Source organism: Onychostruthus taczanowskii, unplaced genomic scaffold (assembly GCF_017590055.1).
Source record: "Onychostruthus taczanowskii isolate IOZ18803 unplaced genomic scaffold, ASM1759005v1 scaffold6, whole genome shotgun sequence".
Classification (NCBI taxonomy): Eukaryota; Metazoa; Chordata; class Aves; order Passeriformes; family Passeridae; genus Onychostruthus; species Onychostruthus taczanowskii.
This window is the reverse complement of record NW_024503679.1, coordinates 11772209-11789827: the sequence shown is the minus strand read 5'-3', so window position 1 is coordinate 11789827 and position 17619 is coordinate 11772209. Positions and strand designations below refer to the sequence as shown.

Genomic DNA, 17619 nt, shown 5'->3' with positions numbered 1-17619 from the left:
ACAGATTGCATCATTTATCTTGGGAAGCAAGGAATTGTCCATTGTGACAAAGTCAGTCAGACGCAGCGAGTAAAATGCTGAAGGTTCATTACCCTAATTAGTATCAGTGCTCAGCTGAAGGGAGGCAGGGAAAAAACTGGCAGAGTGATAGCTCAGGATAGTGTTTGTCCAAGAGGAAGAATTGTGCATCGTGGATTTATCAGTCAGTGTTGGGAGGGGAGGGTGGTGCAGCAGCCACTGGCTGAAATGAGACAGGGCATTTCACTGGCACCCAGGTAGCACAAAGTGTCACTCAGCATGTGAGTCTGGCATTGTGTGTGTAAGGTGTCACAAAAAAAACCAGAGGAGAGTAATAAAAAATTTCCTCTTAAAGGCCTGGTTATAAAATAAATAGGCAGCATTTCACAGTGCAGTTGAAAAAACACCATTGTTTGGTACTTTATGGGGATCTCTTTGGAGAAGCTGACTTTTTGGCCTTTTTTTTATCATCTGGCCGGTTAAACAGGGCCAACCTGTTTTGTTGATCCAATGCTCACTGTGATCTTTAATCCTGATTAAAAACAGTTTGGTTTTTTAAAAACCAGATGTGGTGCAAATGAGGTTTGAGGACAGTCAGTGTTGCAGTAGGTCATGTATAAAAAAGGATGGGAGTGTGATGAGGACTTAAGAATGAAATACACACTTGAAGAAAGGAGATAAGGAAGAGGAATTTTAGCTTCTGGACTTCCAGCTGTTTTGCTTATGTTGGGAAGGTAAACTGTTCTTGAGCCTGCTTCTATTGTACACATTTTAGCATTCATGTTGCAGTCAGAAGGAAAGAGAAGGATGGGAAACAAATAGTTAACTGCAGTAATGCTGATGACAACTGTTTCATTGTAAAGCCTTCAAAAATTACATTTTTCTGGTGATGTTCCGTTTCTGGAATAGTCATTGGCATCACAGAGCCATACCAGGATGCAATGTAGCCATTGTGATTTCAGCCCATGGGCTTGAACAAAGCAGAGTCCAAGCCAGAAAATAATGGTTACATTTCTGACACCCTCCATTACAATATGAAAGAGGGCATTACTGCTGCTACTGCTTCCTCCCATCACCAGTCTTGATCTCTAGAAAGATTTAAAATTAAGAGAAACAAAGGATTTTCTATCCACCTTATATATATTTTTTTCCTCCATGTTGCTCTGAGTTTTCTGAATGGCAGGATCATAACATCTTAATAAAAATATTTCTGTTTTCTTCCTAGGCTGCTGTTATTTATAAAACCCAGCATGCTCTGTCTGGTTGAAGCTGCCTCATGCTGCTCAATGGCATCTTGATGTTTACTTGTGCCTGCTGCCCTTTATACAGATACTCTCATCCTACACTGGTACTGCTGTCTGCTTTTAAGGTGCACAGTGAATGGTGATGCTTTTCTCTAGATATCAAACATGATGCATCCCTTTAGATTTTATATTTCCCTGTGCCTCAGGTGCTGTTATTATCAGTCCTGACATCATTCATTCAGTATGATGGCTCCTGTCTTTCCTTTTATCTGTTATGGACAGGAGACCAGGAAACATTTTATCTTCCAAGCACAGCAACATATTTTCTTTAAAAAGTGACTTTTCTCTCTCTCCATTTCATTCTTTCTTGTCTAATATCTTGTGTATTATTCTTATCCCCAATCTCTTTACTACACAACCCTTTTCAGTTTTGTTTTTCCAGTGTTTCTGTCTCTCATGCCCTGCCATTTTTGTATCTGTGTGGGACACAAGCTTATTGCAGTACACTGGAATGTTCCATTGACCTTATCAAGGCTCATGTTAGGACCAGGTAGGGTCTCTCCATCCATACACATGATTTGTGCAGAGTTTTGTGCAATTTCTGAGGTTACTTTGCCCTCAAAGACAAAATGTCTTTGCTATAAAAAGGTAGAGGAGAAGGGAGGATTATAACAAACAGATCAGACTTTTGAACAAGAGAATCACAGTTTAATTATTTGAGATATCTCTGGGTAGTACACTTGGGTTGAAGATATGTAAAAATTAGCAGAATTTCAGGTACTTTATATAGAGCCACTGAAGTGGTGTTTTTTACTGGATTTTTTTCTGGCAATTGTTTTTTAAGCTGCTACTAGTCCCATCCAAGGTGGTATGTAGTCTTCCTAACACTGCAAAGGAGAAAAGACATGTAAAGCATTTAAAGGAAATATAATAGCTTGGAACTGTGTTGTAAGAAAGGCCTTTGATTTGAGTAGTGAATTTCATTAAATCCTGCCAAACATTCAAAGACAATCTCAGCTCTCCAGTCCCTTTATTTGCTATCAGCATTTGGAATCAGCTTAATATTTTACCTTCATCCTTGGCTGCAGAGCATAACGGGCAAAACCATTATCTGTGCATGTCATCACTATGAGGAAAGAGGGGGAAGGAATGAAGGGATAAGGAGAAACAGGACTGGCAGGGAATTGGCATGTTCAAAAGTAAACAGATTTTAGCAGAATGAAGGAAGGACAGAGCAGGGTGGGAAAAATCAGCCTCTTGTAATTAAATTTGAGTTATGCATGTCCTTAAGAGCTGCAGATACAGCCAAGCTGAGGGCTAATATTTAAAGCTTTAAAATGAGCAGCAATATTAACCTTTGAAGGGACAAAGCTGAACTTTGTCTTCAAGTTCTTGGCTTTATGTAGAGATGATACCTTCTTTCCAAACACTTCATAAGAACTTCCAAATTATTGTTTTAGAGTTGGATTACACTTCTTAAACTAAGCACAACAGCACCTGTGAACTGCAGAGCTGAGGATTGTCTTGTCAGTCACCTCTGAAAAAAGTCACATTTTGTGTCAGAGCAACAGAATTGGTAGATTGTATTATAGACTTGATTAGGAGTTTTTCTTTGTGACATATCATGGGATTTCTTTATAATTGCTGAAGGAATAATCAACATTTTTAGAAGCGTTTAGTTTAGTCTAAAAAATAAAAATTGAGTTTGGCAGTGGCTTAATATTAATCTCTGTATTTACTGAATCCTTTTAGCAGTTTCTATTCTCCTTTTTTCTCCCTTTATGTTGGACTCATTCAGTGGGTACCAAGGCATTTTAGCAGAGGGAAGTGTGGATGGTTTGAGCAGGCATAAACTAATGTCAATTCCCACGGGAAAGAGGGGTGTAGTAGGTTTGGGGTGTGACCAACAACAATATTGAAAAGCTCTTTCTGTAGGTCTGAAACAACAAGACTCCCTTCTTTTTTTTTTCTTTTTTTTTTTTTTCTTGATATTAAACTAAAACACGGGAATACAAGTCCAGCTATCATTCTTCCCTTCATAATGAAAATTCTGCTATTATTCTCAATTAGTTTTGCTCCCTGGTATAACTGTGATGGAGGAAGGCACCACAACCTTAGGACAAAGAAACGTTTGGATTTTATTTTTTTGCTGGTCGTTGGAGAAAGATGAGTTTCTTTATGTAGTCCAGTGACTGTCTCTATGGCATTGTACCTATGGAAGGGAAGCTGTGTAGGCACACAAATCCTTGGCAGAAATACAGCTGCTAATCTCAGCTGAGCAGCTGTTGTCCTGAAGATCAGGAGAGGTGAGCCTAAAGGCAACTTTAACTGAAGAACCCTTAGAAAACACAACAGAAACTGTCATGTTTTCATGCAGAATTTTTGGCAGAAGTCTCCCAGCAGCATTTGCTGACTTCCCAAGTGTTAGCTATTGCTAGTGTTTTCTGATTTGCTGAGTGAGTAACATGGGAAGTAGGGATTATAAGGAAATAAGGGAATTCAGATAACTGAAACTAGACTAAATTTGGAATGGATCTTGTTGCCAGAAACCCCAAGATGTCATTAAAGACCTTGTTTTTATACATTAAAGATATGTGAAATATTCTTAGTGACTCATTATTTATTTGTCTTCCATTTTTAACCAGTTCTCCATTATTCTCACCTAATAAGACAACCTTTTTTTTCCCAAGCATTTTGCAAGGCATTGATAATGCCCAAGATACCACATGCAGCACACCCTAACCTCTATCAATACCACAGCAGAACCAATCTCTATTAGTACATTTATATTTTAATTTGTTCTAAGAGGTTGGTGCAGCAAAGCTGGATGCAACTCCATAACTAGAAATTAATCCAACATTTAGGATATTTTAGCTTTTTTGAAGAAGCAGCATCCCAGTTTTTCAGTGCCATCAGAAGCGTTCTAGTGGATAGATTGGAGATGATGAGGACCTACCACAATATCTCATATGCTAGAGAGTGGATTCCTGAATTTTATCACCATGCTGTGATTTGAAAATTATCAACCAAATTACAGCAAATCCTTTGAAGAATGTAAGGCTCTGATCTACACAGTCTCTAACAAAGGAGATTAGTTGAATTTTTCAAAATTGCACAGTGCTGTACTGCTCCACATGGTCAAGTATCCTACACAATCTTCCATTGATCATTGAGTCAGTAACAGAACATGTTGTAACTAACTCGGGAAAACGATTCCTCAGTGCAAACCTGGGATTCTTATTTAGCTTTTTGTCCAGCCTTTGCAGAGATGCTGGGTAATTGTTCTACATAATGCTCTAGCAGGCATCATGATCTCCTTGATGGGCTTTAGATAGAGACATTTCTTGTGAGTAGAGAAGCTTAAATGAGACACCCAGCTCATCTCATTTAAGTACATTCATGTTTCAGACTGGTCAATGAGATTTGAGTGCCTGTCTTCAATTAGAATGAGTAGAAGTTGGATATGCTTGTTTGCTCTGGGGGTTTTGAGAAGCCTGTGCTCTATGCAAGCAGCATGAATTTCATAGCACAGAGTTTAGAATGTTTCAGAAGACTTCTAAGTAGCCTTTTGATTTATATCTTCTTAGGTAAGTGAAAAACTGCATTTATTTGCAGGACAGCAATTATGTGAACCTTAGATGGAAAGGAAAGTAAATAAATAAAACTTAATTTGTAAAATTAATATACTATAAGAACCTGAAAAATATAATATGGATTATTGGTTCATTCCAGCCCAATGTTCAAAACCATTATATCTGTGTTCTATTGACATTCTGTGTCCTTGTGCCCAGGGCTTGCCAGGATTGGAAATGCTTTGGAATCAGCTATTGTTTTGCCAGTTTGTGATGTGTTGCTTCCTGATTTCAGCCTTCGTTGTTCACTGAGTGGAGATGACCTCAACAGGCAGTGGCTGACCCCCAGTTCCCAGCTGCATCCAACAATTTACCATGCCAAAGGTCTCCTCTATTACCTGCGCAGCATTGGCCGGGCTCCTCTGGTGAGTCTCTTCCAGGTTCTTTTGTGTGATTCTGTCACTAGATTGATTATTGTACCTGTGTCAACAGCTTTGTTAGGGAGCTGGAGTGATTTGGGAGCATCATGTCCTGTTACACTTTCATCTTGTGGAATTGTTTTGAAAGTCTTGAATATTTATCACCTATTGAATCTTCTAACCAACAGCTCCAAATTTCAGAATCTCTGTATAACTGGAATAAAAATGAGAAAATTAATTTCTGAAAGTTCTTTATATCATCAAAGTGCTCAAACTAAGCTAAATATTATGAGTAAGTTATTACTATCTTCATGGAAGCATTAGTAGCAATTCCAAAAAGACTTAGTCTAAATGGACAGTGCTAAACCCCATGTAATCACAAAAACATAGGAAGCAGCCCTCAAAGTGTGTGAAACTCCCTGCTGCTTTGTTAATGTGGAAAGGACTGGGTTTGGAGGCTACCAGAAATTAATGAGATGAGTCTGGGATCCATCCCATCTGCTCAGTTGCCCAACAGAAGGAAAAAACAGTTCTGAGACCCCAGGAGAAAAACCACAAGGAGCTTCAAATGCTGACAAACAGATGTGGATACAGGGACTGGCAGGTTTGTTGGTGATAGCTGCAGCCAGGCAGGAAATGTCCAGGTGCACCAGAGTCCCTCTGGGTTTGGTGAGAAAAGCCCCAAACCAGGTGAAAATGTCTGTGAGCTTCTCTGTGAGAATTCGTGCATAATTTAGTTTTTGTCTAAGCTGACAGCCCTGAAATTTATCTCTGTGCAGTCTGAGGAGTATTGCTGAAACTCAGAGATGCAAATTGAGTCACCAACATTTTCCTTTGGCTCAGAACAGTATAGGATGAATCTTGTTCTACCCTGTAATTTGCTGTCTGGTCTCTTTTAGTACATGACCCTCCTTGTCATATTGAGGTGCATAAAGTTGAATACTCAATACAAGTTTTCATCACTGTTGAGTGAAGGGAGACTATTGATCCTACCATCTCCCTCACTCACAGACTGCATGTCAGACTTCATAAACTGATTTTTCTTTGCCTTTGAAGAACACATTGATTTTAGTTTATACATCCTCAAAAATGCCTTTTCCCTGCTGCAGAAGAGTGTTTGGGGGTGGGTTTTTTTTGTTTGTTTTTACTGAGTTTTCTTTTAACCTATAAGATCCCATGGAGCCAAGTTCACTGATAGCCAAATGATTTCTGTGAGCTGATTTGGTGTAATTTATCCTAGGGATGTGCAAGCAGTTTCTTCAAAGCAAAGAAAAGCTGCTTGAAGGAGAAAAGCAAAGAACTTTAGCAGCCCTTCAAACCAGGGCTACTTTAATTCTTTAGTCAACAAGAAAGCAGCCTGTTAAATGGAGTTTTTTTATTCACCTGTTGCCTATGGGACTCCTGCTGAGACCAAGAGACTGGGACATTCAGAGAGTCTCATTTCTAGTGAAGAGCAGAATGCTCTAAAAGGGGAAAGGAAATTCCAGTGGAACAGAAGGCTCTGAGCAGAGTTCACTGCCTCTCAAAGTCATTATATGAAGCTTGGAAACAAGCACAGACTGCAATAATGTACTCATTGAGAGGAAAAAAACCTCTAAGCATGTCTACCTCAAAAGTGGCATTTAATGTCCTATGACAATGTTATTAAGAAAGAGACTTGACACAAAAAAGAGAAGTGATTTCAAAAAGTTCAGTTTTCCAACAGCTTTTCTTGCTTTCCACTTTTTATATTGCTTTTCTTTTATTTTAAAAGGCACCTGGTTCTGTGACTCATAAGGAGAGTTGTTTTTGAGCTAGAAGGCAGTCCTTACCTTTAGGATGATCAGTGCTGGCAAATAACTTCAAATAGTTTAAAAAATTGTGCATGTCTTTGAGTCATATCCCAGTGAGTGCAAGCTTGGGAGTCTGACTGCTATGTGTGTCTCAGTGTCCCATCCATATGGAAGGACAGGCTGAAGAAAAAGCACTGGGAGGTGCCAAGTCTGCTCAGTGCTTGCCCAGACATATCCCAGGAAGAAATTCAGTGTTGGGTGCTCAGACTCCAAAATATCTCTTAGCCTTGGCTGAATGGTGAGACAGAAGCTATGCCGTGGTGTGAAAATCAGGCAGAAGGATGTACTGTAGAGAATAATTGAGTATAAACATTGGGAGTGACTGCAGTATCCAGTCAAATTAATTAAAATGTAGCACTATGCAAGTGTTTTCAGTGGCACTGACGCTTCTTCTGTGGAAGCTGGTGACACTCAGTGAAAGATTCCATGGCCTGAACCAGCTGCCATATTACAGAACCTGGCTTTAGTAATCTTTTACCAGGAAAGGAGTCTCAATCCAGATCTGTCACTAAGAACCTGTCTGCAGGCTTCTTGAGGTGCACAATTATAGACTTGCTGCTTATCAGGCAGCCTCACTCTCTGATCATCCCTGTGTGGTTTCTAATAAATAATATTTTAGGCAGATAATATATTGTCTTTTGTGTGTTATAATCCTGTAAATTGGCAGGTAATTGATACCCAGTTGAGCTGAGTTTTCTGCCTTGAAATCGGACAAAAGCTGTAAAATTCTCTTTAATATTCATAGAAATACATTCTAGGTGGTAACTGTGGTTAACCTAAGCTATGACTGTGTATTGCTTGTAGCTTAGATGAAACACTAGCTGGAAAAATGTCTGTCATTAAGAGAATTAATAAATGCAGCTCTTTGGAAGGAGACATTTCAGGATAATTGTGTGTGGATCAGAGCTGCTGCTGGGTAGGTGGCAGTTCACATGCTCCAGGTGTGGAACCTGCAGCCCCTCAGCCGCACAAAAAGATCTGGAGGCGATGGTGGTGTGGGAAGGGAAGCTGACAGGACAGAAACCAAAGGAAACAGCAGCATGTAAGTTATGGGATGTGTGTAATTGTCCATCTGACTGGTTGTTATGTGTGCCTCAGCCCCCCCAGTGTCAGAGGAGCTGAAAGAATGTACGTGCTCAGTTCCCAGATAAATAAACTCCCTGACATGCTGCAGCTAAACTTAGTTACTGTGGAGCTGGTAAATAAGATAAGCAAATGAGGGTAAGTCTTGCTCTAACAGTTGGTAGAAGAAGCTCATGTTCTCCATCTGTTTCTCCCCTCTTGTGTATGTATTTAGGTAGGAATATGGGTGGGAGTGTTGATGTGCTGGAGGGTGGGAAGGCTCTGCAGAGGGAGTTGGACAGACTGACAGTGAGTGCATGGCAGTCTCTCCTCCCAAGAGACAACGACAGGACAAGAGAAAATGGCCTCAAGTTGTGCCAGGGGAGGCTTAGTTTGGATATGAGACAGAAATTCCTTCTCTGAAGGGTTATCAAGCTTTGGAAAAGGCTGCCCAGAGCAGTGGTGTAGTCCAATACCGTCCTGGAGGTATTGGATAGATGAGCAGCTGTGGCACTTGGGGATGGGGTTTAGTGGTGGATTTGGCAGTGCTGGGTTAATCATTGAACCTGATGATTTGAGAGATATTTTGTAACCTAAACAATTCTATGATTCTATTTTTTTTTTTCCCCCTTCTCTATGTGGGTCCATAATTTTTCTCTACCTTCCTGCACACATTCGTTTGTCTCCAACATAAGTCCTGGGAAACAGTTTTAATGAAATCTTGAAGCTCCTTTCTACTCTACAGTGAATGCTGTTGGTTTAAAATGAAATAATTCCTTCTCTTTAGAGATTCCTATATTTTCATTGACAGATTTCTGAATATTCCTGATTAAGACATGGAGAATATATGTAACAGCCATGTGTACATCGACTTCATATCTCAGAGGGCACTGACATTGATTATTCTTTAAGACCTGGGTCAATATTTGCCTCTCGGGTCATTAAATTGTGATTTTCATTTCCATGGGAATCAATATCTGCCTATAAAGGCAATCAAAACTTCCGCTAAAATGGGAATGTGCCTTGCGCCTCGTTTATATGACAGCTGACATGAGAGATGGATTGGATAGACAGATAAATTAGTGTGGAATGAGATTATTTGCCTTGAATATGGGTCATTTTCTGTGCTTGACTTGCAGGAATTCATGCAAAGGTCTGGCAATACAATTGCACAATTATATTTTCCTGAAAATTATGTAGCATGGGTTTTTAATTTAAAGAAGACAAAACAATGATTAATCATTTGGGAAGGCATAGATTTCAAGGCTCATGAGGTTAAAGCTGGAGTTTAGGAGTTTAGAAGTAGAAGGAGCCTGAGAAATTGCTCTGCTGTGGTATCAGGAGTTCTCATGAACCCTTATGTTCCTGAGTTGCCATGGATTCTTGCACAGGTGTCATGTTTATTTCTGCTGCAGACAGAAGTGCACTAGGCTTGACTCTGGACCCCTGAGATCATGTCAGATCAAATAAATAAAGCAAGATACAAATGACTAATGAAGTCTGACACAGGTCAAAAGCATAACCCAGAGTCTAAGCTGCTCTGAAGAGACCTTAAAAAAAAAACATTAACACCTCTCTGCCGTAGTCTAGTAGTGGATATTATGAAGAACCAAGAAACCTTTCCAATGTTCAGCATTTTGCCTTATTTTTTCCTCTCTCTCTAGGTCTTCTGTGACTACCATGGGCACTCCCAGAAAAAGAATGTGTTTCTCTATGGCTGCAGCATCAAAGAGACCTTGTGGCAAGCAGGCTGCATGGTTGACACAACAGTTGTCACAGAAGATGTTGGCTACAGGGTAGGTCCTCTTGGTTCCTTCCTTAATTAGCAGCCCATATGTGGTTATCTATTTAAAATATTTAAGATAAGGTCACCTCAGAAATTTTAGCAATAGGGTGCAAACTTTCCTTGCTCCAGAGAATTTTGAGTCACATGTAATATCTTCATGCACCAGATATTAGGGACCCAACCACTGTTGGTGTATTTGCTATTTATTTCATTTCTATAAAATGATGCACTATAACATTTGGCTACATGCTAATAGGACAGAGATATTTTTGTGTGTTTTATAATTTCTAAATATGCGTAAAATTTTGTCCTCACCATCCTACCCATGATATGAAAATAAATAGGAATTATGTAATTTTAACTTAGAAGATGATGGTGTCCCACAGTCCTACTCAACTGAATTTCTTCATCACAAAATGCTCCTGGTCCCACTGAAAATATGGGATAATTCAATGGATGCCAAACAAATCTATCATAGTGAAGCTATCTCCAGAACAAATGCTTGGTGTTACACCTAAGAATTTTTTTTTCTTTTTGGAATTAGAAAAAATTCTAAAATCTATTTTGTCTCTGCTTCATGGGCATGTCGTGTTCATCAAACTCTCCTTTGGATTTCCTGCCCATCTCTCTCTTCTTTTTGGTATTTGTATGAATGATATTTTCCTATTAAATAAGTTATTTTCAGGAAAAAAAAATATAAGTCCTATTTTAGTCTTAAAAATGTCAATTTCACAAAACATCATTGCCTTAAACTGATTACAGAGTTACAGCTTGGATCACTCAAACCTAAAAGAAGTTGAAAAGTGTTTGTCAGTTTATGCCTCTGTATAATTTTTGCTACTTCAGCATAAATACTCAACATCCTTCCATGAGATTTTCATGTTTTCCATGTTTATCTTATGGAGCTGCACAGAAAAAAACCTGCAACTTCACTGGAGGAAAGTACCCCAGTGTTGGCTGTGAGGAGTCCCTGTGGCAAACATTGATCCTGAGGAAAGCAGGGAGGATTCCTACAGCCAGGACATTTTTGGCTGTGCTTGAATTCTGGGGGTTTGCAAAGGCTGAGGAGGGCTCTGCTGCACAGCCAGAATTCAAATGTTGCTGTCAGCATGTGGAGCCTGACCTGAATCTGCAATGAACCCAAGGCTGTCCAAGAGCACTCTGCAGTGGCCCATAAGAAAGGTTTTTATGGCTCAAATCCTTGCTTTTGCAGGAAATGGGAGGTGGGTGCCTGCTGCAGATGCAGCCTATGGATCACCCTCTCCCTGCCTAGGCTGGGGGAGCTGGGTCTGTGCAGGGACACATCTGCAATTCCAGCTGGCAGACACCCAGCCCTGCCTCAGAGCTGCTGCCCTGCACGGCTTGCACAGGCTCCTCTCCTGCCTCCTCCAGGTAATGGGAATTAATCTACCCTCCAAGACTGATTTTCTCCACAGGAACAGAAACAAAATACCTCAAAAAAACTATGGGTTTTGGAAGAGCCTTTGCCTCATACGTTACAGATTCAGCTGTAGCCCTTGGCAATGTACAGTCAGAGTCCTCCTTGCCTTTAGTATTTGGTGGCCTTGGGTGACTTGCACAGCATTGGCACCATAATCCCAACCTTTTGATAAACATTCCAGGCCCCTTTGACAGCAATCTCTGCTGGGACATTAGTAAAGAAATATAACTCGATTCTTTCTGAATGGGATTGGAGGTTTATGGACAGGGCCCAGTGTAAGTGGAGCAGCTTCCATTGCTGTCACACATGATAAATCCAGCTGTGTGAGAGACACAGAACACAGTCACACTGCTGTACTATCATAAAAGCATCCTTTAAAGGGATGTGTTTTCACACAAAATATATTATTGAAAGATAATTAATGAGAATAATCAATAGAGAAGAAAAAGCCATTAGTATGAAATCCAGTGAATGCTGGTAAAATGAAAAGAATATTAAATTTGGGTTTGTTAATGCTTCTAAATGAGTCCTGTGTACAGAGACATTACTGTTACCTGCCAGTATTTTTATTTAATTAAAAGTAAAAGATTGATTATGCATATAATTTGAATTGCTCTAAAAAGCTAAACTGGATTAGGGTTCTGATTATTGTATTTGATGTGATAAGTTTACAAAATTTTGTGTGTGGGTTCAGATAAGGGCACATACCATTCACATATAGTTTAACTGGCTCTCATGGTTGTGCTATGGTTCTGCTGCATATTTTTGATTCCTTCTCAGTCAAAATCCAGGAAAATGTGGAAGCTGTACATGAAGCCATATAATTTTGTGATCTCTGTGCAGCAAGTAGCAGGCTGAAGGCAGTGCAGAAATGTTGGATGCTTTATCAAAGGCAAGAAGTGAATTTTCAAGGTTTCTCTGTTCAGTCTGCCCACAGGAAAGAGAGTGCTGCAGCTCTTAGTAACACACTGGAGATCTTGACTTAAGATTGAGGCTTGAGGTGGTCTCAGATTTAAAGTGAAGTTTTTTGCTTTGTTCTAGTTTTCTCTGCCTCAGTTTTTTCATCTGAAAAATGGACCTCATGGAACTGGAGGAGACCAGTGATAGCTGTGGTCAAAATACACTGAAAAATGATAAATGTATACATGAAAGATATGTATGGTTAAGTAATTTGCAAGAGATTTAGGAAAGTAGTTTAAACCAAGTATGTATCTGTATATACATACATTTCTATATGACGCCAAATATCAAGCATATTTTAGAAAAGAACATTGTTCAGTCACTTTCAAATCAAATATTCCCACACATTGATGTGAAGCCTAAAAGAACAGAAGTACAATTCTTCTGTATTGTTTGGGCAAACTGATGGTTACTGGAAAGTGAAATTAGCTGTTTAGTTTTCGCTACCCAAACTGAATGAAATTCGGGGGTAAATGCCACTAGCAATATGTGGGAACTCCTTCTGCAGGATTCCTTACAGCTCAGGTGTTTAAGAAAACTGTCATAAAAGAAAGAACGAATATTCTAATTTTGCTTGGTCTCCTCTAGGTGGATCAAATGGTGTTTTGGCACATGTTGTGGTTGGTGTAGCAGCACTGAAGTTCAGACACACACAGACATAACTCACAGGTCTGTGTGTATATCTAATGGTCCAGTCTATTCATTAGCACTAGGTGTGCTTTACGTAGCTGTTATCTTTTTTATGGCATATAAAAATAACACATTTAGCCCTCTGTAATGACTAAGTAATTGTTGCCTCTTCACTGATGGAATATTTGATACTTCAGGCGTGTTTATAGACTTTGCTGAGAAATATGATTTTGAGGGTAAGAAAATCACTCAGGGCTAAAATATATTATTTACTGGTTTTAGTATTACTTTTTATTGTGATTCTTTAAGCCAACTGTATGCAATACATTGTTTGGACCTGGAAGAAAATATTTTGATTTGTTTCACAACGCAAGTTAGTTAAATGCTGAGCTTTATTTTCACATTATTATGTGTGATGTTCTAAGAGAAAACGGATTTCCTTTCTCTGCTCTATACCAGCTTCAGACAAAATTCCTCCCATGGCTCAATCCCTTGTCAGACCCTGGATTTATGGTGGGAGGAGATATAATAGAGCTAAAGAGAGGAGAATAGGGGTGTCAGTTACTGAGCCGTGACTCTTGGCAGCTCAACAAGAAGGTGTGGGTTGGTTGAAGCAGCTTGAGACCAAAACTGACTTCAGCATTTCACCCAAACTACTTGGCGTACAAATGTTTGATTTTTGAGTGAGATGTGTCAAGTCTACAGAAATTTTGCATTTTAGTCTTTGGAATGAAACAAATGTTAGAATCTGAAAGTTTCACATAGGATGGACTCAATGCGCCAGTTGGAGCTCTCAGTATCTATGGCTAAATTTGATTATGTACACATTGAAACACATGTCTCTCTGCATGTGTGTGTATGATATCAACACGTGCACATCTGTGCAATTCATTTTCTCACAGACTCTTCCCAAAATCCTGGATAAAGTGGCCCCTGCATTTGTCATGAACAGCTGCAGCTTCCTGGTGGAGAAGTCCCGGGCGTCGACGGCCCGTGTGGTGGTGTGGAAGGAAATGGGGGTGCTGAGGAGCTACACCATGGAAAGCACCTACTGCAGCTGCAGCCACGGGCTCTACAGAGTGAGTACACCTTTCAAAAAACCTTCTGCCACCCTCCCTAACACACATCTCATGAGCTTGGATGGAGGAGATGGCCATTGCTGAGCACTCTCCAGACCTATGTAGCCAGAATTTCTTTTCTGGGCAATCTTGTTCTTTTACCCCTCATTCTTTTACCTTCTATGCCAAGAAAGTAGAGACTCTCTCTGAGGTTTCATTCAGCAGGGAAATAAAAGGAAACGCCAGTCTGCAGCCAAAAGCACTGAGCTGAGGAAAGGAGTGTTTTGGGGATGATATTGGGACTTATCCTTACAAGAGCTTTCACAGTCTTGTAATAAAAGTTCTGGAAGGTCATATGGACATTTTTGAGTCTAATTCTCAGGTAATTAACTGGAATACTTGTTAGTACAGGCTCACTGCCTGAGCATTCACCTAAATGGCTAAATTTCAGAGCCTCCATGAAAATCCTGCATTTGGAGTTGCCTGTTCCTCACAGGCAGAGGAAGCCAGTCTAAGGCTACTTTTGACAGATGTCAATGAATCCAAGCTATGCCTGAGACTGTGACCTAGACAGACCAGAATTCCGCATCAAATGAGGCTTGTAGGAAGGACTGTACTTGTACCAAATGCATCAGGCATTAGTCTGGGAGATCTCCTGGCAGCTTTTAAGCATATAGGATAAAGTTGGGTAATTGTATTTGAGTGATCACAATCCTCCATTCATTCAAATGATTAATTTTTTTTTGCTTTTTCTTATTCCAAACCTGTTGCTTTCATTTGAAAGGCTTCTACATACCACCTCATTTCTTCCACTAGGGAGCAATCCTTATCTGTACAACATTAATAAGCAGTTAAGGATCCTGAAAGACCCTTAAGGAAAGAGCCATTATTACAAATAACAATTAATTAATAAGACATTCAAATTATTATCTTTGTAAGCTCTATACTAATCCTTTTACCTCTCTGTAGAACGTAGCAGGAAGTATTCAGCTGCTGTTTTAACTATGCTCTACTATACACACATCAATTCCAGGAGAGGAAAGGCAGAATTAAAAAACAGCAGACAGTTAAAATCAAGAGAGTGCGATGCCTAGGGCAATTATAACTAACACTCCCTACTCCTGAGAAGTGCTAATGGCTTTTTAATAGGCACCACAGGTCAAGACAGTGGGTTTGAATCTTTTTAGACAGTGGGGGAAATCTACTTTGACTGAAATCAATGACAAAGCTCCAAATGATCTCTGTAGAGGAGGATTTCACTGATTTCTTAGATAACCACAGTAAGATCTAAAACCAGTGACACATCAGATTTTGTCGATATCTAGTGACTTGTTCTCCATCACCATCTGTGAGGCCTTTAACCAAATTTGCTTCGTGTGTGTCATTAGATGCTTAAAATAACAGGAAGAAAAATCTCTTAAAATGCATGAAATTATTTTTGTGTTCCTTCTGGTCCTCTTTGTTGGCACTGATCAGGGCCACAACTAGCCACTGAGGACAAGAGCAAGTTCACATATGAGAGCTATGGCTACTGAGAGAATCCAATGCTCCCATGGCTCTCAAGGAAGTCTGAAAGCTGTAAAGCAGTTCTGAAATTTCCATTATGAATGCCTTGAAAAGCTGAATCTTAATTGGAACACTGGGTTGTGTTTATGAGGTCACATATTTTTGTCTGGTTTTTTGAGGGTTTTAGGGGTTTTTTGTTGTTGTTTAGGGTTCTGATTTGTCTCAAAGATGGAGGATACATCAATATTCCCATTATGAATAATTCCTTCACCATTCCTCTATCATAAGGATAATACAAACACTTATTGCAGCTTCTATAATTCAGGCAGATTTAAAGTATTTCCACTATTTTTTCCCTAATGCACTAAGTACACAACTTGTTAGTATCAAAATAGAATATAATTTCTTATGTTGATTATACTGGAGCTGCATAAAAATACATACAGTATTTCTTCCAGAAAATGGATACTTATAAGCTATTTCATCTTCTTTTTAGTGGTCTTTAGAGTTGGTCCTATTTACTTGCTCTAACAAGTGGATTAGTAAGAGTGTGGAATTGACAGACTGAACTGAAGATTTTGTTGCATAAATACCATTTAATCCTCAGCTTCCATCTGTCAAGCCAAAGCTACTTCATAAGTATCTTGGAGCCCTAAAATCATTCTTGTAAACTGTAAATTAATTACATAAGAGGTCATGTTTTTCTAGTGACTTCAACACGAGGTTCTCTCTCTTGGACCCTGAAGCTGGATGTGTGTCTAAGCAGTAGAATGATACCAATTCTCAGACAGATGTCAACATCCTATACTTAAAGCTTTCTGACATTCGATTTGGAAGATTTGTTTAACTGTGGATCACTGAGTTAGTTTTTCAATGGCATATGTCTGATCTCCCTGTAGGGATATATCCCGAATTTCCCCTGGACAAGCACGCCCTTATGTTTTGTTACTTTTACACCTTGAAGTATAAACACCAGCTAGGATTTAAAACATCTTGTTAAATGCAGCAGAGGCTCCCAAGTCCAGCATCATTCAGTGATCAGTGGTTCAGACTTCTATTAGAGAGCACCAGACCTGGTCTTTAGGTTTTTTCAACTTTCAAGCTTGCTTTTTTTTTTTTTTTTTTTTTTTTTTTTTTTTTTTTTTTTAAATTCAAGAAATGAATTCATTGAAGCAGCTGCTGTGCTGACTGTGAGCTGCACAGAGGCAGCTGATGGGGAATGTCCAAAGGATTTAGGAAGAAGAAGAAAGCTGTAGAGAGGCTACAAGAGGTTAAAATATTAATTGCATAAGGCTGGTGGGTGTACCTCATCTCACTACAGGTCGAGGAAGGACTGAGGTAAACCAAAACTTAGTTTTCCTGATAAAAAAGCTGTAAGAGTTTTTCCCCTAGAATGTGTGTCCCCTCTCTAGGACTGAAATTTTAAAATACTTTAGTGACAGAAAGGCAGGAATTGTGTTCTATTGATATGTAAATGAGAAACAATAGTGACCCCAGCTTCCTTTAAAAGTCATTTGATTTCAAATGGAGAGGAGGGTGGAAATGAAAGGAGAAAAGAGATGGTTTGTCTGACGAATCTCCCTGTCTGTGTGATCAATGGAAATGCAATAAGCCAACTACCCTTAAGGAACTGAAACATAAAACTAAAGAAACTATTGATCTTATCTAACGTTTTGTTCAACCTAGGAACAAGAAAAGAAGGTGGTAAAATATCCAAACTCTTTTTTCATCTTGTCTGGATTGCCCAAATCAATCTTGGAGGAGCCCTATCTCCATCTGAAAGTTGCTAAATACAAAGTAACAAAGTTTCACGGGGAATTTTGCCTCCTGCTTCTGCCGGTTTGCAACCCGGTGGTCAAACCAGAAAATATTAATAATAGAATGATTAACCCCTTATCATTTCTTTGCTCATGTGATGACTGTCTGCACTGGTCCTTTGTTGGAGGTTTTACCCCTCCAGCTTAACTTGATTTCAATTGCTGCCTCCATTTTATGGGATACAGAGCCCCCTTCTCATCTTTGCTTCTGAAAAGTCTGAATGCAAGGCTGTGCTGTGAGGAGCTCTGAGTGCAGCTACAGCCATGACCCAGG

General features: G+C 39.5%; 1 protein-coding gene across 1 annotated transcript in view; it reads left to right on the top strand.

Annotated features, from left to right (window-relative positions):
• The window catches only part of AGBL1 (AGBL carboxypeptidase 1), a 267851-nt gene that overhangs the window by 132722 nt on the left and 117510 nt on the right, over positions 1-17619 (top strand). Inside the window, exons 19-21 of the mRNA XM_041418903.1 lie at positions 5130-5259; positions 9812-9943; positions 13867-14043. Of these exons, the coding sequence (XP_041274837.1) occupies positions 5130-5259; positions 9812-9943; positions 13867-14043 (439 nt within the window). The remainder of the gene's footprint in view (positions 1-5129; positions 5260-9811; positions 9944-13866; positions 14044-17619) is intronic.